Consider the following 25354-nt stretch of genomic DNA (forward strand, 5'->3'; position numbering starts at 1 on the left):
AGGTATTTAGAAATCTGTAGGGAAGAGAAGGCTGGAAAAAGGTGAAGATAGAGGTAACAAATCTGAATGACAGTATTGAAAGCATATGCTGAAGGTACACTTTGTTGTTATTGTTGTATCTGTTGTTATTATTGCATTTGTTGTTGCATTTGTTGTTTTCCTCTCTTTGCTTAGGAAAACCTCGTTACGCTGAGACTTGGGACTTCCACGTATCAGCCTCCACATTCTTGCAGTTTGAGCTGAGCATGGGTTGCAGCAAGCCATATAGCAATTCCCACAGTGTCCACCTGCAGTATTCCCTAAACAACGGGAGAGACTGGCACCTGGTGACAGAGGAGTGTGTCCCCCCAACCATCGGCTGTCAGCAGTACACCGAGAGCTCCATCTACACTTCAGAAAGATTCCAAAACTGGAAGAGAGTTACTGTCTACCTCCCACCCTCCACCAAGTGAGCTCTGCTCTTCTGGCTATTTAGCATGACAAAGATTTTGCTGATCTAATTAGAACAAACATCCTCCAGCTTGGGAATGTTCTGCATGTCTTTTAAATTTTTAAATGTGTGTTGTCACGCCACCAGAATTTTAAATTTCACTTCAAAATATTTCATCAGCTATAATGTGAAGTGTAGGGACTTAAGGAAGTTACAACATTGATGAATGAATTCTTAAGTCTTGCCTATAATTTCTGACAGTAAGAACAAGAATGCTAAACCAGCTTTTCTAACGTTTATGCAATAAGAAGCAAGAATAAATACCCTGATCCATCCTTTCCTACATTAGTGTTTTCTGTTATTGCACATTAAGTTGTCACCCAACATTCAGGCATGTTAGTCACAGCATTCAGTAAGTGAGAACATGTCACTGGATGTGCCACCTTCACCCTTTTGACCGGGGGGAGAATTCTGCCAAGCTCTTCAGGATATCACAGGGCTGTAAATGGATGTGGCAGATGTGCTGGCATCCATCTCTCTAAATAAAACCATGCTCTACTTTAGGAACAACAGGTAATGATGACACTGCTTACCACTGTTCTGAGTAGTTCTTTAATTCTTCAGAGCACCCTACACATTACCTCTGTACGTTTCATCACTCAGAAAATACAGTGGTAAAAATGGACACACAGGAAATGAACTGGGCCTGGAGTTCACATCTTGGTTTCCAATTCTACAGCTCACTCCAGTGGGCCATACATCATCTTCCAAAGAATGTTTTTTCTCCAAAACGCTTTCCTCATTTGAGGACAACAAGGCAGTCAGCAGTGACAGCAGTGTGTATGCATGTGCATATTTTCATACATTCTTATATATATATAAGAACATATATATCCATTGTTTTTCTCTTTACACAACATTTAGTATAAATGAACTTTCATAACTTCTTACTTTACTGATGCAGTTTTATTGTTTCCATTCTGCTAGCAACACATGGAGCTGTCAAATGCTAATGGAACTAATAATTTCTGCTCAACCCCTTTGTTGATAAGCAAGTGTCTCAGCAATGTTCTTTCTTGATCATCACTTTGGGCACCTTTCTTTAGAATATGCTGGAATTTTGCCTAAAAGACTAACCTGAGAAATTTAAACTTCCAGTTTCCACTAGAATATTAATCTTTTCAAAATAAGTGGGCCATGGTTATTAATCTACTTTTCTCCAGAAGTCTGTGGGATTTTCTTTAGTGGATTTTGTGGATCAGAATTTCAAATCCTGAAATACATTTCCTGTGTGTTTAACAGCTCTCCCAGAACACGGTTCAGATGGATTCAGTACAACTATGCCTCTGGAGTAGATTCTTGGGCCATTGATAATGTGGTCCTGGCTACAGGATGCCCCTGGATGTGCTCAGGGCACGGCATCTGTGATTCAGGCCATTGCATGTGAGTAGGAAACTGCTGAAGATGCTTCATGGAAAGGATGTGTTTTATCCAGGCCAGATGGATAATACCTTTTCTTCCCAATGTGTTGCTAGGTGTGACAGAGGGTTTGGAGGTCCTTACTGTGTCCCTGTCCTTCCTCTGCCATCTGTCCTGAAGGATGATTTCAATGGTAACTTGCATCCAGACCTTTGGCCTGAAGTCTACGGTGCTGAGAGGGGAAACCTGAATGGTGACACCATCAAGTCTGGAACAGCTCTCATTTTCAAAGGGGTCAGAGATTACTTACATTGAAAAACAAATAATGAAAACCAGTAGAGTCAAAAATAGAAAGTAAATTTTCTCGTGTTAGCCACATATGTTTATATTGAAGTCTTAGCTAGAATTTGACATTTTCATTTTTCTTGTCTTTTCCTACCCTAAACATGCACCATGTTTTCCACAGTTGTTTTTTTATGAACAAATGGGTTTCATCTCTTGGTTGTGTATTATTTTGTTTGTGGTATAAACTCCTCCTTGAACACCAGAGCAAAAGAATGAAACTCTACACTGAGATTCTTGAGGTGAACTATTTGGAAATATGGCACACATTACAATCATCTTGAAGTGTCCTGATTGGCTTTTTAATATTTTGAGTAATACAAATTAGTCAGGGCTGTAGTCTGTGTCATCAACGTTTATGTAGTTTGCCTGTATTTTACTCAATTCTATCATTTTGATAGAATTCTAGTTCTTTAAAGACTTATTTTTGTTGACTGTAGATTTCAAAAGGCCAGGAAATATATTTTCTGAATTTTTCTGTTCTTAACAAAATTAATAATAGGCTTTTGTTCACAAGAACACAAATTCTCAGCTCACACAAGTCTTTATTTGACACTGTGAACTCAGGTGCCCCCCAAAAAGAGAAGTTAAGTAATATTTGGTGTACAAATTAGTTCTTTGAAGTATTTATTTGCAAAAGCTTGACTTCAGTTCAACCTCTTTAGATTATTTAAATCCCAAATCACAAGATGTGAGTTGTCTAAAATTTGCATTGCTTGTTCCTGCAGATTGTTCCCTTGGGGGAATGGGTTTGAGAAAGAGGGAAGCTCTGAGAGGTGGTTTTTCCAGATCTCTGCAGAACAGGGACTGGCTGTGGCCCCAGGATCCACCCAACAGTGAGCTCATCAGTCGAGCTGGACAGGGACTCAGGATCCCTGTGAGGTTTCCTGTGTGCTCCCTTTCCTTACAGGTTGCCCCAGAAGAGGATATTTGTACAAAATATGTTGTGAGATATACAAAATAACTCCTAGAGAGGATTGTCCCTGCCTGGAAATTAGGGTGCCTGGCAACTGTACAGTTTGCACAACAAATTAGTGCAGTAGCTTGGACTCAATGTCTGAGTCAGTGCTGGCAGATCCAATCACACCCCAGGGGTTCAGAGCACAAACTGAGTGAGCTGTAACTGTGCCTGTACCTGACTGTGTAGCTGTACCTCTGTCATACCTTGGCTCACTTTGCCAAGGCTGTCACTGGCCCCATTTTCTACCAGGGAAAAGGTGTGGAACAGAGAACTTCCCCTCTTGCTGCCAGCAGCAGGCAGAAGCAGACAACAGCCAAGCAGCAATTAGCTGCAGAACACACCCAATAATGAGAACTGACATTGTATATTCTGTTTTTGCAGGAAGGACTGAGAATGCTTGTGTCAAGAGATCTAGACTGCACTAATACAGTGTACATCCAGTTTTCATTTAAATTTATTGCCAAAGGTAAGATCACTGTTGACTTACTATCACTTCTCTAGCTTTGTTAGTACACAGTAGCAACACAGAAAAGAATACAGATTGATATTTTCAACTTCAGTGTATGGTAGGGATCTGCAGTTTATGGTAGATTATATGAGAGCTTGTTTGAAATTCTGCATCATCCCTACCTTGCTCCCAGCCTACATGGTTGTCTGTGCAGCTCCTAAGGAAAAAGTGGACTGTAGCATCACCAAAAGTAGCACAGCTAGTAAAGTCTTTGGGCAGAAAAGAAACAAAAGAGCTCAAGGTTTTGTAGAGATTTCCCATTATGTTGGGGAAAAATTATTTGTCCAATTTTTTAATGTAATAAAATTTTGCCTACAGTAAATTACTTAAGTGACTAATAGTCAACTACAGTGTTTTTAATTTTCTAGTTTCAGTCTACTGCATAAAAATCTCTTACCATTTGACTGCCTAGCAGGTAGCTTGGAGATAACTGAAACTCCATAATTCTATTTAATTGATATAAAGAATAGTCAGACTTTGCAAGACAAGTTTTACACATTGTTGTAAATAACCTGTGACGGTTCCTCCAGTACAAGGACTTTTAAGCCAATTATTCAGTCTTACCCTGCTCCAAGGCTCTGCCATCCTTGGCTTTAAAAAATAATTATATCCAAGTCTGGAGTGACATGATGGAGAACCACGAAACTGCTTGAAGGTTTGAGCCACTCCCATGCAATTTCAGAAGTTTTCTCCAAATTTTATGATGGAATTGGCACTTCCAGGGTGAGCTCTGAATGCTGAAAAACTCCTCTCACTCTGGTCTAAGGAAGATGTCCATAGTTTCTGTGGTAAGCTCAGTGCTCTGGGACTGGACCCTAACTGACTCAACATTTACCAACAGCCTGAAAATAGTTTGGAACCCTCTCTTTCTAACTAAATAAGTATCTTAGCCAAATCTGTGTATGGATGAGTGAAAATATAGCTCTTTTTGAATAATTATTGATTTTCTTTAATGGACATTTAATCATATATATTGGGCTATTTATTACTGGGTTTGGTACTTCATCAAAAAGAGAGAAAACTGTAACAGCCAAAAGCATAATATCCCCCAAAATGATAACATACCAAATATTTCATGTTTATAAGCAAAGTCTTTGTGAAGACTTCTCTTACAAAATTATGCCTTGGTAATATTTCTTCATATGACCATTGAAAAAAATATTACAAAATAAAGTGAGTAAAAATATTGCTCTGAAGGCAGGAGTAGCCAAAGGCTCAAGCCTGGATTTTGACACTTGACCCACAAGGAGTACCCACATGAAACCCCAGGAGAAATTGCTCCTTATTGAATCTGTGTTACTTGTTAGCCCTACTGCTGGATCCAGGACTCAGTCCCAACAAGCTCCCCAACGTTGAATGCAAATTGATACAGCTGGGCATATCTCTCAGCTGTGAGTGTTAAAAGCAGTGTGTTGTTTACTGTTAATTGCCACAGATAAGCTGAAATCAGCTCCTGACTGCAAACAGCTCCTCCCTGCTCTGCTACACAGCCCATGGTTGAATACTTAGCACTGGAGCAGAGGGGAGCAGGAGCATCTGCACCAGGCACTTTGCTTTCAGCAAATGTGGTTCATTTAAGAATAGAACAAGGGAAAATCTTGCACAGTAACACACCATGAGTCAGGGATGAAGAAACTGTCCCTTAGTCCTTTCCTTCTGCTGGTTTCTGAGTGTTTGGGGACATGCCATCACTGTGCCACACCATGAAGGGAGCAGAGAGTTTAAATTTGTCTGAGACCTCAGTTCAGAGATGCCATCACTCGGACACTGGTATTCCTGGACAGCAAGTTAGGCACAGGCCAAATAGAGGCTGGGGGCTGAGCTTGTGTATGGAAACCAGCATCAAAAATGAGTGCTGGGCTCTAATTAGCATGCGTTAATAACTAGGGCTGTAAAGAGCTTTTGTTTTTTACTCTGTAAAGCTCTAAGGAAAAAAAAATAGGAGGAGCTGGTAGTTAGAAAATGCAAATTTTACTGTCAGTTCCACTGACTTTTAGGCCCAGTTTAAAGCACAGAATATTGCTTTGTTGTTGTTAAAACATGCTAATAAATATCCTCAGTGCTCTCCATCAATTATGTTATTTCTGGGCATGAATATCCTGATCCCAGTGTCTGCAGTGAGAGTCATAGACTCATAAATTTATGAGGATAGGGAGTGAGTCTTTATCTTGGGTGCTACAGATGGTGATGATAATGTCTTGTAGCTGTACAAAACAAGCAAATAAATACTGTATTACTGGAATATGTTTGTAGTAGAAGAAGCTGCTATGTTCTAATCTCAAAAAATATAACGCTGAGATAGCTTCTTATGTAAGTAATTAATTATGATTGTGTGTATAATGAACAGTAGTGTAAATTTAGGCCCTATTTCATTTGCATTTTGCAGACAAACAAGCAAGGGTAAGCACAGAAAGTCATATGTGTACAATGTGTATGTAACATCTCAATAGCTTAAGCTGTTGTTAAAGGAACCTGTACTTTGTAGTGGATGTCAGAGCAACATAATTCCATTTATACTCGCTTGAACTTACTGGATTTCAATGAATATAAATCCATGTCCTTTATGCTCCAGGAACCCCTGAGAGGTCTCATTCCATCCTGCTGCAATATTCTGTCAATGGTGGCATCACTTGGCACCTGATCGATGAGTTTTACTTCACCCAGACTACAGATGTGCTCTTTATCAACGTCCCTCTGCCCTACACAGCCCAAAGCAACGCAACACGCTTCAGGCTCTGGCAGCCCTACAACAATGGTGAGGAAAAGACACACCCCTGGGAGGCCAGGTCCATGCTGGCACAGCTCAGCCTCTCTAAGAAAGTGCATTTCTTGAACTGAACAATTAGACTCTTAAATCGTGGGGGTTTTGTGTTTGAACTCCTGCAATTAGAATTACTGCAGGATTATGTTTGCTGTTCTTAAAAAGTGGTTGAATGCTTTAAAGTGAAGTACCTTCACCTGATATCCCTGGACTGTGTGCAGAAAAGCATCAGCTTTGGCCCTGGAGGGAGTGGGAGATCAAGAAACACCAATAAAGTTAACTTCACTCAGGTTCTTCTCATTATATTTAATGGCCATGATTCTCACTCACACTGAGGCCCCATTAGGATGCTCCAATTATACAAAAGTGTCCCAAGTGTAAATGGGAACTGGGCCTACCTTAGTCAGAATTAACTAGGCATTAAAAACCCATTTAGAAAGAGTATGTAGTGAGCAGTTAATCTTTTGATTAAATTGTAAAGGACTGGAAAACCACAAGAGGAACACAGCTCCTTCCTCCTGATTACAGGAGATGTGCCAGCTGAAGGAAGCTCTTCTCTGCTCTCAGTTACTCTGAGCACGGTTCCAAGCAGAAACTGACATTAACAGCTGTAAAGAATTCCAGCAATCATTTAAACATGGTGATTCAGCAACAGTTTATTCCATGTAGGCAAATTCCTAGCACACCCCTAACAAAAAAAAAAGCAAATTCAAATCTGGTCCTGACAATCCTGTTTCAGTTCATTCTTCTGACATGTCCTGCCTAAAACAATTATCTAAACTTTTCTCTGATGAACTCAAACACTTTTAGATGAAGGAAAAAACGCTGCACAGAAGATCTGTCAATTTAATCCTTCCTCTTCAGTTGGAGAATGCCAGTTTTCTGATATATATGAATACATAATCCATTGGAAAGAAGGAGTTTCAGAGTTTCCTTCCCTATGGAAGCACTCCTCCCAGGCAGAAACAAGCTGCTGAGTGCAAGGATGTAGAATGAAATTGCACTTTCAGGCTGCTTTGACTGTGTAGCAACTATTCATTTAGATGATTCTTAATTGAAGAAGACAATGACAGAATTTCAAGGTAAATATGATTTAAATAGAAGATAATTGTTCAACACCCATTGCTTTTCACTCTTTGTTTTGCTGTGGCTTCTATAAATTTTAGGGAATAAAAGTTAATTCCATAAGGTTAAGCTGGAAAGCGGTATGGAAACTATTTTCATGGAAAGTGAAAATAGTGATCCCACACTTTTAGCACCCTCCTGTTCACATAATCCATAAATACTGGCTGCTGTTCTGCTCTCTAATAATATTAGTACTAGGTCTTAATAGGAATATTTCCATTTTCTTTGTAGGCAAAAAAGAAGAAATCTGGATTATTGATGACTTCATTATTGATGGAAATAACCTGAAGAATCCTATTATCCTTTTGGATACCTTTGACTTTGGCCCTAAAGAGGACAACTGGTTTTTCTATCCTGGTGGAAACATTGGGCTTTATTGCCCATATTCATCTAAAAGAGCTCCGTAAGATTCTCTCAGGAATACAAGAGAAAGAGGTGACTTTGTAAAGTGAGCCTAAAGCACTCCTCTCCTTGATTTTCAGGGAAGAAGATTCAGCTATGGTGTTTGTTTCAAATGAAGTTGGAGAGCACTCCATTACCACAAGGGACCTGAGTGTCAATGAAAATACTATCATCCAATTTGAGGTACTTGTCCTCAGAAAGTTATTTTGCCTTTTGCTTCATGTTCTTCTATATTCTGCCCTGGTGAATTTGCCCAGCTGTTCTGATTGCCAAACAGAGAAACCTGTCCAATTTCCCCTCTAATTGATTTGACATTACCCTCCCTCATGTGAATGTATCATGATGCCTTTAATGCACACCTAAGGGAAATTTCTGCCTTCTACTTTCTTGTCTAAATTACTACTTTGTCCATGCCTGTACACTTGCACTGATAGCATTAAACTCCATGTCCTGTGCATTGGAGAGTCATGACTGCAGGCAAGAGAATGAGCAAAATATAATGAGAGTCCAAATTGCCACTTCACAGCCTGCTCCAGGTAAGCATTTCTACAAGCTCACCAGTGGAGAGCTACAACTTCATCTGTGACAGTAGAAAATAATTTTTCCTACCTGCTGGAAGGAAATTTTTCCTATCAGGCTTAACTGGTGTACTCTCTCAAAGACAAGCTTCTGCCCACATCATAGCTGCTCTAGATGAAGCTGGTTTTTGGCTATCGTGGCCTGAAGTAATCCCATTTTCTTTTTTAAAGAAAGTTCATGAATAAGGAGCATATTTCTGTGTTTCATACTCTCAGTGGAAGCAGGTACCCCAGTGACAATACAGAGTCTAAACTAAGCTGTGTTTCTGACTTATCCTAGAATCTAAACTGTGCATTGCCTGGGGCAGCTATTGATGGGAGTAACCAGTTAGTATTTATTAGTTTAGAGAGGTCGTTATATTGTCATTAAGAAACTGGAAAATAATCTGGCACGTAAATTGCTGTGCCACAGTTACCAGGCTGCTTTTAACAACAATGTGGCTTGTTGTTGCATTAATATGAGCTACATAATAATCAGCAAATGATAGGAGTTTATAAAAATTACTAAAATGATACTAAGGGTTTTCCAAGAAAATTAGGTTTAGCTGTGTACTCATGCACTCTTCAATCTGTCATGCAACTAATTCATAAATTATTGAATGCAAACCATTTCCTCTTTTAAAATATAGATTACAGCCTGTAGAACAAAAATGTTTGAGATGACTTTAAGATATTCATAAGCCTTGATAGCATTAACTCATAAAATCTACATGTTTACTTCCATGTGTGGTAAGAACATCATTTTCAGCTCACGTTTTTGAGAACATTAGTGTAAATGAAGGAGTTATGCATAATGCAGTAGTTTCTCTCTGTGTCTCAAGAGTCAAAACCTATATTGGGTCAAGCATCTCTCTAAGCTTCCAGATGAGTAGACAACCCTTCTAGTCAAATGTAGGTTGATGGGACTCATGTGCACTGAAGAGTGATGAAGGAAATTCAATGTAGGATACACTTTCAACATTCATGCACAGTTCTAAGCATTACTGTGTTTTAGAAACAAATAGATTTTCTTAACAGAACAGAATGCTACAAAGACACTTTTTTTTGCTAAAAATATCTATAAAAATATTGAAATGTTACATAGTTTTAATGCTTTGCAATCAGCAATTGGTTTTTATTTGTTGAGTGGTAAGTACAGTACATCTTGCTTTATATGACATGCATTCTGTAAAGAACTAATTTGTCTTCTTTTACAGAAGCAATTTGAAATTATAAGAAGATCAAAATATCAGTGTAACAGGAAAACAAACTAACTTGCACTGATTGTCTCAGATTCTGTATTAAACAGTCGGTATTTTTTTAGTAGTAGGACTGGTTTTCATGTTCTGCCTTTTCTACTGTTCTTTATATCAGGAATCTCGTGAGCACACCCTGAGAAGTCTGACACTGCCAAACTAAGACATTGAATCTAAATCCAGTCCAGCTATGATGCTCTAGGGCTTTGCCATTATACATGAACAAATAGGTAGTGAGTGTGAAAGCTGAATATATTAAGGTGATAAGCTTTTTTTTATATGTAACATAAAAGAGGATCATAGTGCAGCTCAGCAATTAACAGCTCAGCATTAACAAAATGTTAATGCTTCACCTTTTGTTTTAATATTTCTGCTTTTAATAATGCACATTTTCTTGATGCTGTTATTACTTCAGTACCTGCCAGAGGCTTGCAAGAGCTGGTGCATTTACTCCAGCAATGTTAGCAGCTCTCCTTTCGGATTTGCCCAATTAACTTTGGTTTTCTCTAGGTAGAAGTTATTGGGGACTTCTTATCACATTCATTTTATCATAACCCATGGTGTGATATACTCCTGGACAGGAGAGCAATGTGCAAGAGTTCCTGTTCATGTGCATGTCCTGAGTGCATCATCCCTGTTGTTAAGTGGGTCCCCAAATCTCCATTTTCCTGGAATAAACAAATACCATACCCGGTGGGGGAGGCTGAAGAATGATTGGAGGTCCCACAGTCTGCCCTGTGTCACCTTCTGTGTTTGGCCCCCAGATCAATATTGGCTGCACCACTGACAGCTCCTCTGCTGACCCAGTGAAGTTGGAGTTCTCACGAGACCTGGGGGCCACCTGGCACCTGCTGCTGCCCCTGTGCTACAGCAGCAGCAGCCACCTCAGCTCCCTCTGCTCCACCGAGCATCACCCCAGCAGCACTTACTATGCAGGCACTACCCAGGGCTGGAGGAGGGAGGTCATTCACTTTGGAAAGCTGCACCTCTGTGGGTAAGTGTCCAGCTCCTGTTCCCGCCCAGCTGCTTTTGCTTTGCTTTTATTTCTGTTTTTCACCCAGCACAAGGGTGGTGCATAAGAACTGCAGCACTAGAGCAGACCAAATGACCAATTTTTCTCTGCTTTTGGCCCTGAATGTTAGCTGGTGTTCAGGTGATTCCCCACATCATATTGTGCCTAATGCTGATGTAGAATAACCACAGGCAACTTCCTATTACCTATATATTTAATTAGTGATAATTTAATAGAACGGAGTTGTTTGTTGAAATTAACACAAAACTGACTGTTCTTAGCGTGCTTTGAGTGTTCTTTGCAGAGCTGCATCAGCCATTTCAATTCACTGATGATATTCTTGCATGAAATTTGAGCTTCATAAGAAAAATGCAGTAAAATGTGAGCTAGTATAAGCTTGATTCCAATTCAGTATAAAGAAGTGGTCTGATCTAAATAATGTCTCAGTCAATCAGGCTGGATGATAGCACAGCATAGAAAAACAAAATGTGCTAGCAGGCACAGTAATATGTAACTTTTCAAAGTAAAAACCCTACTGTTTACTTTTTCAGGAATAACTGTCATCTAGCATCAACTCACTTTATGTAAAAGCTCACACCATTAATGATTAAACTGTAGCATGTATGAATGAAAATGAGCTATGCAACTATGAGACTTTATGAGTCTGTGCAGCTATGAGACTGAGTATTTATGAAACTACTGCAGTCAATGGGTCCTCCACTAAATAAATGACCCCATATGTGCTCTGAAAGTATGAAAAGACCTATATAAGGAATAAGAACCAAGTTTGGAAAGACTGATTGTTTAATAATTTAAGGAAATGTTTAAATTTTAAACTTGAGTTTTCTGGTTTATGACAGTTAACATTTCAAGCATGCAATAGGTAACCATCTCTTTCAGCAGCTCACTTGTACTTCCTGGTTTTCTGCAAAAGAATTATTTTACCCTTTAGGCAACCATCAATGCATTCTTCCAAATAAAAATTTTGACTGTGCAAACTCCTAACTCATTTAAACCTTCCAGGATTTTGATTTAGTACCCTGTTCCTGAGTGCTTCTATCCTGTTTTTCTACCTTCCTTCCTATTCCTTCCCCAACACACCAGGCCGGGAGCCCATGGCTGACAGCCAGCCAAGCCCAGCAGTGCAGAGTAGTTTACATTCAGTGCATTAAATCACTGGGCCAGAGGGCTGAAGGGGGATTTCTCCACCAGAATCTACTGGAATAACAAGAAAAAAATCCAAACCTTTCTCCTTGTGTAATTAAAAAAAAAATCCCCCAGCTTTTTCATCCCCCAAGTGCTGAGTGGTTATATTTTAACTGAGGATGAAGACATTTTAAGTTATTTCCACTACATATGTAATTTTAGAAATGAATATATGTTCTCAGCAGACAGCTGTAAGTAATAATTAGTATTCCAGTTATGTCCTAAAGGAAAGGTCCAGGGCCTGTTGAGCCAGAGAGAAAACCCCAAATAAGCAGTGGTTCACTCTCTGACACAAGTCATGCTTCACCCTCACCGGGAGTGACCCTGAGAGGAGGAGCTGACTTTCTCAGGAATAAAAAATCCAGCCCGTGGGGCAGAGGTCTACTCTCAAGGGGAGCTTACAGCACCTCCAGCCTCACACTTGTGTCCCTCCCCTCAGGGCACACTAAAGTCGATGATTTTGACTTCCAGCAGAACTCTGGTTCTTGGGCATCTTTCTTGTGACACTTAGTGTCCCCACACATCAATTATGGGTTGTCACCTAAATCCCCTCATAAAAATTTCTTTTTAGCAAATCAAGGAAAAAAATTTGTCAGCTACAATTACCTACAGAATTGATTTGCCTGCTGAATTTAGATGTCTTTAACAAGACACATTAAACACGCAAGGCAATTAAGTGCTTCTCCCTTCTCAATCTTCTGGTTTCCTTCCTCCCTTAAAACATTTTCTCAACTGGGAATAAAATTAGTCTCTCAAGTATTTTCCTCATCTCAATTTGTTTTCCCTCCTTTCCCAGTTGGTTCCTTTTTATATGCAGCATTGATGCAAGTAGCACTTAGGAAATGAATTAAAAATGACAGGACAGCACCCGAAGGAGAACATAGTTTAAATTAACAACTTGCAATATCAGCCTGGTTTAAGATTAAGCTGCCCAAAAGCAAGCTGAATACCTGGTGACATGACAGATCATGTTTTCTTTCTGGGTAATTGAGGGTGAGAGCCTCCCACTCCACCCCTACAGGTGGTCTCCCTGGGGGCACCATGGAAGCATGAATTAAAATCTCACTCTCCAGGAGAGGGTGAAAGTGGCCGGGTCTGACCCACACACTGTACACCACAGCAGAAGGGAATCCACCAGAGCCATGGCCATTCATCTTTCCCATGAATGATGGAGTTAAGAGTAGCTGGATTTTAAATTTTGAAAATCATGCCTGTCATTCAGTTTTGAGATTACAGCTAATGAATAGTGTTATTTTTATTTCTGTCAGTACTTGGGTTGAACATCAACATAAAGATGCATGAGGTACTGAAGGAATTAGATCTAGCAGTCAGTTTCTAGAATTAACCTATTTATCAAGCCAGTTCTGACAGAAAGAATAATATATATGTGCATATAATGGCATATGTATGGAATACAAAAGAAAAAAGATGGAACTATAAAATAAGTACACTTAATGCCATTTTCAGGCTGGCGAGGTTCAGGTGGTACCAAGGATTTTACCCTGCTGGGTCCCAGCCTGTGACCTGGGCCATTGACAACGTGTACATTGGTCCCCAGTGCGAGGAGATGTGCAACGGGCACGGCAGCTGCATCAACGGCACCCGGTGCATCTGCGACCCTGGCTACTCGGGGCCCACCTGCAAAATCAGCACCAAGAACTCTGACTTCCTCAAGGATGACTTTGAAGGTATCTCTTTTGAGAGGGGGCATCTGAATACTGCCTGGCCATCTCAGTGCAACCCAGGGTTCAAGGGGTTAAACAGCCAAGCCTTGCTCACCCCTGCATGCTTCTGGTTAGAATTTATGCCATGGGAGTATTCCCATGAACCAGGTAGTTCAGATGCCATTTGCAGATGTGGTTTGTGGATGCCTGATGCACTGGTAATGCTGGATTACAAAATCTTCATTGAAACAGAACTTCCTGAAACTCTACATGTAGAAAATAATCTTGGAGTAAAATTATGTTGTGATGGTCATTTGACTTTAGCACAGACAGAGCATTTGCAAGTGAGGCAAACAGCAGAGGGCTCTAAGGTCATGTCATTTCTCACTACAAGGGAAATCTGACCCACCCTACTACAGTAACCATGGTTTCAGAGAAGACCAAGTGTCTCTGTAGTGGGAGCCAGTGCTCAGCAGCCACAGCAGACCCCAAGAGAGGGAAGGCAGGGGGGAGCTCAAAGCCTCACGCATGCCTGGGCGCACACAGCATCCCTGCACACAACTCTGAAACCCCTCTGAGGCTTCGCTCGCTAGCAAGCACAGCAAGAGGAGCATGTTTTCATAAATCAGCACCTGTGAACTAAACTCATCCCTTCACAGCTGTTCATTTTCAATTTTTCCAGCCCTTGCTTGCATGCTACCACTTGGAACCCAAAGTTTCTTTATAGACCCGAGTACTTTGTTGTTACCTTAAGATAAATGATGAAAGGTGGAAAACTTTGTGAATAACTGGAAACAAAGGTCCCAGATCTCACACTTCTGGGTTTATTTTGTTTATTTTGCTTTGATTTGTGTCAGCTTTCTAGAATACCTGGCATTGGAAACACTGAATATTTTCAGTCAGCGTGGGATTTTTAATTTATGGCTCTTCCTCTGGAAGTAGCACTCTTGCAGCAGGAGCACTTCAGAGTAAATCATAAATATGTATTCACTGTGTATTCAGGTCAGCTGGAGTCGGATAGATTCCTCCTTGTGAGTGGTGGAAAGCCATCAAGGAAATGTGGTATCATGTCTGGAGGAAACAACCTGTTCTTTAACGAGGAAGGTTTACGTATGCTGATGACTCGAGACCTAGATTTGTCACAAGCCAGGTAACACCTTTCAAAAGTTCTTTCAGGATTTCATTGAGGAAATGCCATACTGAAGGAATGATACATATGTGATATTTCTCTAGCAAAAGCAGGCTGACATATTTTGTAGTCCTCACCAGTAGCAAATGCTCCATTTTAACCACTGTCACCATGATGAATTCAATTGAAATTGAACTTTAGTTGCATTAACTGTTTAAATGTTGCTGTTTTTCCTTAAATAAGAATTCTGGAAACTGATGCCACACATTCAGTAGTTCATGCAAGCTTTTGTTTCTTAAATCCATAACATGAGAAATGCTCTGCTTTTCTTACAATCTGGTGTATTATGAGCCATTGCTGAAACAGGAGTATCTGCTGAAAGTATAATTCTTACATTTGTCATCTCATAATTCTATTTCTGAAGCTTGTTTTTTTTCGTATTGTGCACATTTGTTTCCAATAATTCACTGAGAAATTCCCATCAAGCTGTCACCAGCTATTGAAAACCAAATATTTTAGTGTATTTACAGTTTATGGTGTATCTTTACAGCCTGCAGAGGAGACATCTGATGACTGAGACATGCTAAGCAAGCCACATTAAAAAAATTTACACTAATATGAATTAAGCTCCATCCCAATTGTGGCATGCTAACAAACAGGCATTGTTTTCTATTTGTTCCGTATTTTAGCTGATATTCTAATATTGTTACTTTGGGGAGACTGCATTTTCTCTGAGACTTTTTTTCTCTGATCTGTTATAAACACCCTATTCCTTTCTGATGTTCTGTGGGAAACATTTTAACAGGCTTTTTATCTACTTTTTACCTGTCATCATTGGTATTGAAGCTTTAATTGATAGTTTTATTGTAAAGACTCATGGTCAGTAGAAAGGCCTAATATCTAAGAAATGCAGTTTTTAAATCAGCACTTAGCTAAACCTCATTAATGTGTAGTATTAAGGACCCCTGTAATTTGTAAGATTCCTCACAGCAAACTTTTTTCAGAGCTTGGTAAAAACAAACCCCAATACTCGGCACTAATTTGATTCCTAGACAACTCTGAAATTAGAAGATTGTTTAACAGAAGATACAAAAGGTCTTGTAAGTTGCTTCATAATTTAACTAAATTATGTTTTCCTTATTGCTCATGTTCAAAGAATCATAATTTATTTATCTCTTCTCCATGATGGTCCGTAGCTGGACTTGCAAATATTGTCCTCAAGGTGTTATATGGAGATAAATTACTTGTGTCTTAGGAAAACAAAGCTGAACACTCAATTTCTTGTATATATGATTATGAAAAATAACAGTTATCAACAAATAACTGTATGTTCTCTTCTGAACAGCAAGGCACACTGCAGTGGCATTGCTGGGAGCTGCACTTTTGCAACCTAAAGTAATTACAGTGGGATTTTCTGCATTTGCAGACTGACTTTCTCAACCACCTGCAAAGCACAACAGATCTGGCTTTGACACAGATGTGCCAAGTTCCATACAGGATTTGGGGAGAGGTTTCAATTTATGCCAGGAGTGATGAGAACAACTATTTTTTTTAAGGGTGCTAGACTTAGTAGTCACGTTAAAACTTCCCTTTTCTTTATGAGGAGATCCCCTGAAGAGCACAGGCAAGCAGCTGTGTCTGTCAGTGCTGCAAGGTTCACTCAGCGCCTGGAGATTGAAATCAAGTGGACTCTGCAATCCACTGCCATCACATCTGTGCCTTAAAGAATTTAACACAGGGACAGTGTATCACCATCATGGTGATACTGGTAGCTGAAACTGCACCACATGAAATATCAGTAAGGAGAGAATATTTTAGGTATAACACCTGATGAAATCCCTTTCAATTCTGAATTACAAGAGGAACATCCACGTACTTAAGTGTTACTAGATTTATAAAAAACACTTTGCATTTCCATTTCAAAATAGGCAAAGCCTTTGCAAAATATCTTTGGGATAAGAAGAGAGACATTTAAAATTATTTTTTTATCTGCTAGACATTGTTACCTATATTGGGGTGGGTTATTACTATGTTAGTAAAATCTGAGATGTAAGAATAGCAATGCAAAGAAATCAGATGCCACAGAGACAAGGTCACCTGGGTTTATTTCCTTTGAATTATGTGGCGAATGTTGGAGTAAATCTGAGGAGGCAGAAAGACTTGCCAGCAGTGAAGCAAATCCATTACATTTGATATGTTGATCCATGAGAGTACCCAGTGCTCCTTTACAGCACAAGCAATATGTTATGTCTGGGACGTGGAGGTGGATATAATCTATAGCAAAAGCAGCTCTATCTAGTAGCAAGAGAAACTGTGAGTTGCAGTGAGGACTAGAATTAATTGACTTGTAAGTCTGGCATTTTATTGGAGCTTTGTCTGCCCAGCATCTCTGCAGCCTCCACTCCCAGCCGATCTGCCGGCAGATCAAACCAGAACAAGATTTTTGATATAAAACTTCTTTTGCGCCATTTTATTTAACCGTGAGCCAGGCAGCACTAACGCAATAATAATTAGTACAAATAAAACACTCTAAAGCTGTGCAAAAGCTGTGCAAACATGAATTAATACTTGTAATATCCCTGCAAGTCCAGTAAGTAAATATCATTACAGCATGGTTCCCCCCACTGCAAGTGCACAGTGGAGCTATTTGTGAGCATTGGCTGACGGGAGGGATTTCGCAGTTTGATACAAGTCCATTGTGCAGCTTTGGAGAAGCCAATTAACTGGGGGATGAAAGCACTGCTGTCCCTGGGTGGCTGGGGCTGGCTTCAGGGAAGCCAGCACATTTAAACGCTGTAATTTAGACAAATTTCCCAGGCTGACAAAATGGACAAAATGATCCCTGAAAGTGAAATGTGCTTTGTTCTCCTGTCCAGATTTTCTCTGGTTTATGCCAATGGAAAACTGGGATGCTTATTTTGAATTTAAGCATTTCAGCAAATTCGTAGCAAATTATGATCTACTTAGAGCACAGTTGCTTTTCTGCCACTAAAATCTGTACTCATGGGATACAGGGATAAAAATTTCACCCAGGATTATGTTTCTGATACTTGCAACACCATCTGCTGTGCAGACAAAAGCTGAAAATATAAATGACCAGCTTTGTTCAGCCTCTCATGCCGGGCAAACTACCACACAGGCAAAATGAATTTTTGTCATACCACCTGTCTGTCTAGTTATATTCTAGAAGCTTTGGAAAGGAAATCATAAGATCTCCTGAGGATGGCTCTTAAAAAGAGTTAGAAAACACAGGGCTAGTCAGTAGACAAACTCCAAGGCTCTCTGGTTCGCTGTGTAGGATGTTGTTTGAAAATAGATATTTCTGGTAAGTGGAAAGATTTTTCCTGTTAGATTTGTGCAGTTCTTCATGAGACTGGGATGTGGCAAGGGGGTGCCTGACCCCAGGAGCCAGCCTGTGCTGCTGCAATATTCACTCAACGGGGGCCTCACGTGGAGCCTTCTCCAGGAGTTCCTCTTCAGCAACTCCAGCAACGTGGGACGCTACATTGCCCTGGAGGTTCCCCTGAAGGCTCGTTCCAGCTCCACCCGGCTTCGCTGGTGGCAGCCCTCCGAGAATGGGCATTTCTACAGTCCCTGGGTCATCGACCAGGTGAGCAATCTTTGTGGGTGTTCCTTCTTTTACCACAGTCTTAGGCTGGATTCAGTCCTAATGTTTCCCTTTTTCTGGCATGTATAATTTCACTGAGACAAGCAAAAATGCTTAGTAAAAAGATATTTAGAGCACAATTACTGTTTGATGAACTCATGGGTTTAATGCACCATTTCCATGGGGCACTGATTGTCCCATGAATTTCCTGGAATTTTCATTCTAGGAAAGTATTTTACACGTGTGTAGAGCCTCGGGTTCACATTGCAGGAGGCCTTACCACACAGAATGCAAGACTGATTTCAAACTTCAAAAACCTTCATTTAAAATGCATCCAAATAGGTAATTGGCTTGGTATAATGTAATAGAAAAAGCCTGTAGAAAAATATCAATCTTGTGAATACTGATATCAATTTTATGAAAATAAAGTTTCATATTTGGGATTTTCTGCTATAAAGATTATTATATTACTTTGTATGACTTGATATAAATTGCAAATGATTTATCTCTAAAATGATTATGTTCTAAGTAGTGTCATTGGGTTGTCCAAGTACAATTTTCTTTAACATTTATTACTTTTTTTTAAAGAAGTTAGTTCAGATTGTTAGGAGAAACCTAACCAGCCATTTTAATGTTGTGGTTACAAAATTTTAGTTCCCATCCCTCTGTTTAGAAATTTAAAAATACTCACTGTTTCAATATCTTCATTGAATGTAGTTATATTTTTTCAGAACAATCAGAAACTGAATTCAGAATAAGAAATGAAAAATAATTCTACCTTGCTTGCTGTTGAAGAGTAAAACAATGATGTTTTATAGTCAATGACAAAACAGAGGCTATTTCCCCACTTCTATCAGCAGACACAATCTGATAGCAGTGCACCAGATAACAGAAGAGCAGAACAATCACTAGGAAAGTGCAATCACTTTGTTTCTGCTAACACTTTTTCTGTGAGCAGTTTTACTTCATTGAAATTGGAGGTTGCCTCCTTGAATTTTAGATTTGTACAGCTGAGCCAATCTCTTTCCTTTACAGGAAAGGGATACTCTCCTTTCTCATGGCCTAAATTCTCTACCAAGTAATGTTGTCAATTTTGGACCAGCAGAATAAATACACATAGTCTGGTACATCTCTTCCTCCCTCGGGTTGCTACGTCACTTGTATGCTTGTGAAGACTCCTAGACATTTCTCCTTTTCAATAACAATTTCTTTCCTAATGTTTCAGATTCTTATAGGAGGAAACATCTCTGGCAATACAGTACTGGAAGATGATTTCACCACCCTGGACAGCAGGAAGTGGCTGCTCCACCCCGGTGGGACGAAGATGCCGGTGTGCGGCTCCGCGGGGGACGCGCTGGTGTTCATTGAGAAAGCCAGCACCCGCTACGTCGTCACCACCGACATCGTTGTCAATGAAGACTCTTTCTTGCAAATAGATTTTGCAGCTTCCTGCTCTGTCACAGATTCCTGTTATGGTAATGACTTCTTAGTAATCCCTGCCATTCCTCTTCCTCCACTGCAGAGGAAAGTTCACTTGTTTTCTGGTTACATTATTCATCGTAACAAGAGCTGAGAAACAAAAGAAAGCTGCACGTTTCTGTTAGAAATTGTAACATCAGCTTTTTTATTCCAGGCATCTGAAGCCTAAGATAAACTGAAGTAAATCATTCCCTGTGAGCATCTAAGTTGCAGTTCAATCAATCTCAGAAAAAGACTAACAGCTGCCTTACTCAAAAAATCCATTTAGTAGATAATGTCCACTGCTTGGGGTGGTGCTGTAATAATAAGCAGCTGGGTGTTCCAGCATATGCTTCTTGCTTTGTGGTTTTGCATTTTCAGTGTGGTCTCAGTTCTGATCTCACTTGTACCCATATATCTAAGAAATCATTTATACCAACATACATCTGACACTTGCTAAGGCAGCATTAACTGCAAAAATTTGTATCGCCCATATGAAATAGTAAATATGTATAGACCTATATGTTTCCATGTACAAATGTGTGCATATGTACTATGCACATGTGTATGCATCTGTTTTTGTATACATAATGATGCAATTTTTAATTACCTATCTTCCTTTTTTTCATATGATGTCCATTGAGTGCACAGACAGGTTTTATATGTGAGTATACACATATATACATACAGATAAATGAATAAAAACATGCTCTGTACTCATCACATCAAATACACATCACATGGAAATTAAAAATTATGTGAATTTCAAGGCACACAAGAAATAGGTTTTTCTTAAAAACAAGCTTTTTAATGCTTGTTTTACACATCCTCTTAGAGTAGGGTTTTGAGGCATAGATGTTTTTAATGAGGACAAGAATCCAATACAGTGCATCATGTGGTATGTGTTCATTTAGTGGGTTGCTGAATTTTCCTCTACAATTCTGTATAAAAATGGAAAAAGGTTTTACATGACGTCCCAGATTTAGCTTCTCTGATTTTGCTAATCTGAAGCTACTTACATGCTTAAAAATTTTCTTTCTTTTGTTATTAAGAATACTGTGGTATCCTGAGATCTCTGCTAAGTTTAGATGCATTTTGGTGACTGAGCCATATACTGGCAAAGAAACAGATCCTTATTTTGTTGGGGGGGCTTTGTTTGTTTCTTTGTCTACAACCCTTATCTTAACTTCATATTAAATTAGGCAGGACACTACCTAATCATGCTTCCAGTCATGATGAGAAAAGCATTTCTTTTGGTGAGGGAAATATTACACTAAAAACTCACCCTTGTTTGTATCTACTTGTCCTTGTATTTCTGTAGCACTGTCCTCTGTGCTGAAACATCAAGTAGGACTGATTGGGTGATTAAGGGTCATTCCCTGTGCATGAGGGTAGAAGAAATGGGTCTGTTAGTAATCAAAAGAAGATCACAGATTTATTGCCCCTATCACTGCAACCACGCTCCATGTTTTACAGAGCCAGCTCAAGCAGAGTACCTGGCAGCTGGAACATTTACTTCAAGTACCAGCTCTGCACCTATTATTATTTACATTTTCATGGCTGCATGAAAGTTTGACTTGAAGTATTTAGTGAGCTTGACTAACCTTTAATTTTCATAATAAAAGCTTATAAGCCATAAACATCAAAACAATGAAATTGCTGATTTTCGCTGAGAAATGAATACATTAGTTTAATGTGGCTAGACTGTGTTTGAATGGAAACAAGCTCACTGACTAACAAACTCAAATTAAAATTGTGCTGTATAATTAAATGAGCTGGTCTGCAGGAAGGGTGGAAGGCTGACTAAGCCATCTTGTGACAGAGACAAAAGTTTGAATTTGAGTGTTGCTCTGCTTTACACAGCAATCACATCCAGCTGAATCTCACTCTTCAAGCCTGAAAAACAAAGTTTGGTGGTCATGGTGCTGCCACATCATTTTCTTGCATGCTGCAGCTACAGACATTGTCTTGACTTAATCTTGGCAACTTAATGTTGGCTCTGTCTTTTCATCTGTGGTGCCTTGAGTTGGGCAGCAGATGTGGAGATGTGCTGCAGACTCCACCTGAGCTATACCTGCTCAGCAACATGTAACACACCCTCCTGCTCTGCCACCAGAGGATATAGCTTTGTGCTTCTGACAGAAGGGTTTGAAAAGTTCTGGGTGGTTATTTTGTCAGTTCAGACTTGTGATACTGTCTGGGGTTTGCACGTTTTTATAGGCCTGTGGATATAGGTCTCTAAATTAAGTAACTAACCACCTTTCCACCCTTAGCTATTGAACTGGAATATTCAGTGGACCTTGGGCTGACCTGGCACCCAATTTTGAAAGACTGTCTTCCCACTAATGTGGAATGCAACAAGTACCATCTCCAGAGGATTCTCATTTCAGACACTTTCAACAAGTGGACCCGGGTTACTTTGCCTCTGCCTCCCTATACCAGGTAACTCCCTCTGGATCTCTGCAGAATAAATCCAAAAGCATAACTAGGTATTTAGAATGTCACAATACATTATGGAGTTTAAGCAATTGTACCATGTCCTTTTTGTTTGGTCCATGTAAATAACAACAAATAAGTAAAGGAAGCTCTGTCCTATAGAAATTGCAAACACAGTGGTAAGGGCAGCAGGCTCTCAGTGACTCCACAGCTTTGCTCCTCCTGCTGAGCCTTATCTCCTCACATAGACATAGGCTGAGCTAACTGCTGGCTCAGAAGTATCAAAGCACAGGTCGAGCCTTGAGATTGTTGTCATGAAAGATGACACCAAAGGCACATACAAGTTTGGAAACAGAGACCTTTATATTTTAGCAATTGTACTGAAAATGCCTGTACAGTTGCCACATGTTTTGACATTAGTAATGAAAAAGTCTGTGTTCTGTTACTAATCATTTGGGGCATCTGGACTCTTCTCTATTTTCTGTGCAGTTACATCAAGTAATATCACTTTTTTAGGACTCCTTCCCAGCATTTTCTGTGCTTCCTCTTTTGTGCGGCTTTGCTACATATCGTCTGTAAAAATCCATTACCCTGTCGGTTCTTGTATAGAGACTGTAAATTTGTGTTCAGAGTAGCCTTTCTGGGGTTGAATGGGATAAATCAGGGCTGGGACTGATGTTCCAAACCAATTGAATTTGGACCTGAAAGGAAGCTACCACCTGAGATAAACTCAGGTTTATAAATAACTGTGATTTTAAGACTGAAGAGTTTCTTGAGCAATATGTGTCACAAGAAGTCTGATGCCCTACTAAGGCAAAAATTGTACTTCTGTCCAATCCCATAATTGTATTTTTTGGCTCAAGTAATACAATTTCCCAAAGTTATTAAGACAGACATTCTATGAGAGAGGTTATTACAACCTTATCTCATAAGCGAGAGAGATGTTAAGCTTTAGGATAAGAACAGTGAAGCTAATAGGCCTTTTAGTCTAGATGTAATATAATTTTTATGCTGCTTTATTATTTCAAGCTGTTTAATAGCAGGTGTGTGTCTCCAGTTGTTTATGCCTGTATATTTTAGGCACATGCAGGCTGTGTAGTCAGTAGCTTGGCCTGGTGCTCACCACCCATATCTGTGCAGCCTCCTAGAGCTCCTGTACTCCAGAGTGCTACCTCACCTCTGGCCTCAAAATGCAATGGACACTTACTTTTAACTTGGAGCAGATTTTAAAATGTAAATGCAAATATAAAGCTTCCCACAGGAGCATCAGCTCCGTGAATTGTTAGTGATGTGCCCAGCCAAAGCATGCAGTGTAAGATAGAGGTGCTTGTCGTTATTCCGGAACGACTTCCTCACAATTTTTATGTTTCTTTTTTAAATGCTGCTTACTGAACAGCGGAGCTGAGCCCATAGCAGTAGTTTTCTCTTTGGAGAAACAAGTTATTTATTCAGCTCATGCAACATTTTCATAAAGAAATTAATGGGAGAAAAATGACCTTATCATATGAGATCCATTTTTACACTGAATAGTTTTTGGGGATTTTGCTGGGGTTTTTCGGGGGGTTTGGGTGGGATTTTTTTTTTTGTTGTTGTGGTTTTTGTGTGTGTGTGTGTGTTTATAATAATTGTGATTTCTCTTTGAGAGTCAAAAGAAAACAGACTACAGAAAGTTCAATGCTGCCATCTAGTGCTGTACCACAAAACAGGGATTAGCCTGAATTCATAGTTACAGAAATTCATCTCCTCATGGCTCTTGACTCACAGTCTACACCTGCATGAGCTGAATAACTACTTGGTGTCCCCTGACTGTTTTGGATAGATTTTCATCAGCTATCTTGGGAGCTGAGACAATTCATATATAGGGAGCTAAGCCCATTTTAATCAATAAAATTAATATAATTTACTGAGTAGAGCCAGGATCACACTACAGATAACCTCTTAGCATTTCCAGCCAAGCCCTGGGTGGAGGGGAGGGAAGAAACTGCAAAGCCAGGGTCATGCTGCAAGCCCTGCAGGGGCCTTCTTACCTGTCCCCAAACCCACTCCCTAGAGCTGCTCTTAACCTAAGTGTGGTTGGGAAAATTCCTAGAGAAAAAGCCAGGTAAATTCATTGCCTTGGACTTATTGACTAGCTCAGGATGAAACTTGGAGGGTTTGGATTACTCTGGCTTGATCCAGCTCTTAGCTGTCCCTCAGGTTTGCATCTGTGCTGGGACACGGTTATGATTGGCCTGAGCTTCCAACTGGGAGTACCACCTTCTTCCTACCTCCTCTCCACTGCACCAACCATGGCCTGCTTGCTTTGCTTTCACCAGTGATCCATTTCCTTACTCCCATACTCTTAGCTTGATACCAAGCACCTGTGCTTTGTTCGTTTCTCAAAATCTGGGCACTCTTTTCTTGGAGGGATGTTGTCATTGTCAGAAACCAGCCACAGGTCATGCTGGTATCAAACAAATGTTCCAAGAGCAGGCTAGCCTCAAGACTAATGTAGCAGGGCAGGCTACAGACTAACATTTCCTTTCAGTCAAAATAAAGATTACCTTAGCTGGAAAATACGGAATTCTGTTTTTCTTTCTCTCCCAAGGTCTCAAGCTACTCGTTTCCGCTGGCACCAGCCTGCTCCTTTTGACAAGCAGCAAACGTGGGCAATCGATAACGTCTACATCGGGGATGGCTGCATAGACATGTGCAGTGGCCATGGGAAATGCACACAAGACAACTGTGTGTGAGTGCCATCTCTTCCCTGTCCTGCCCAGGGCTGCAGCATTTCGCTCTCCCTCTGTCATTCTGATGAATTTGCAGGAAAAACTGTGATATAATTCTACAAAGGAAGGTGGATTTTGCTGTTAAAACTGAGCAGGGCACTGGGTCCACTTGGGAATAGAAGTAACAAGTGGAAGGGGGACTGAAGGGGGTGGCCCTGCCAGACCTCTGACTGTCCATGCTCCATGGCCAAAGCAGACAGTCCTTTCCTCAGTGGCAATGCATCGCCTCTGCCCTTGCCTCTGCTGCATCAATTCCCCTCCCACCAGGTAGGGAGAGGGCACCCCTTGAATTTGCATAGCCCTCTAGGGACTT

At 40.1% G+C, this 25354-nt stretch overlaps 1 protein-coding gene across 1 annotated transcript in view; it reads left to right on the forward strand.

Moving 5' to 3' along the window:
• Positions 1 to 25354, forward strand: part of RELN (reelin) — a 283282-nt gene that overhangs the window by 229028 nt on the left and 28900 nt on the right. The window contains 14 exon segments of the mRNA XM_030960223.1: positions 175 to 448; positions 1733 to 1873; positions 1966 to 2143; positions 3534 to 3618; positions 6233 to 6415; positions 7778 to 7949; positions 8029 to 8131; positions 10526 to 10755; positions 13447 to 13667; positions 14646 to 14793; positions 18124 to 18382; positions 19605 to 19854; positions 22111 to 22279; positions 24861 to 25001. Coding sequence (XP_030816083.1) covers positions 175 to 448; positions 1733 to 1873; positions 1966 to 2143; positions 3534 to 3618; positions 6233 to 6415; positions 7778 to 7949; positions 8029 to 8131; positions 10526 to 10755; positions 13447 to 13667; positions 14646 to 14793; positions 18124 to 18382; positions 19605 to 19854; positions 22111 to 22279; positions 24861 to 25001 — 2554 coding nt within the window.

The sequence above is a fragment of the Camarhynchus parvulus genome, chromosome 1A (genome assembly GCF_901933205.1).
Source record: "Camarhynchus parvulus chromosome 1A, STF_HiC, whole genome shotgun sequence".
Taxonomy (NCBI): domain Eukaryota; kingdom Metazoa; phylum Chordata; class Aves; order Passeriformes; family Thraupidae; genus Camarhynchus; species Camarhynchus parvulus.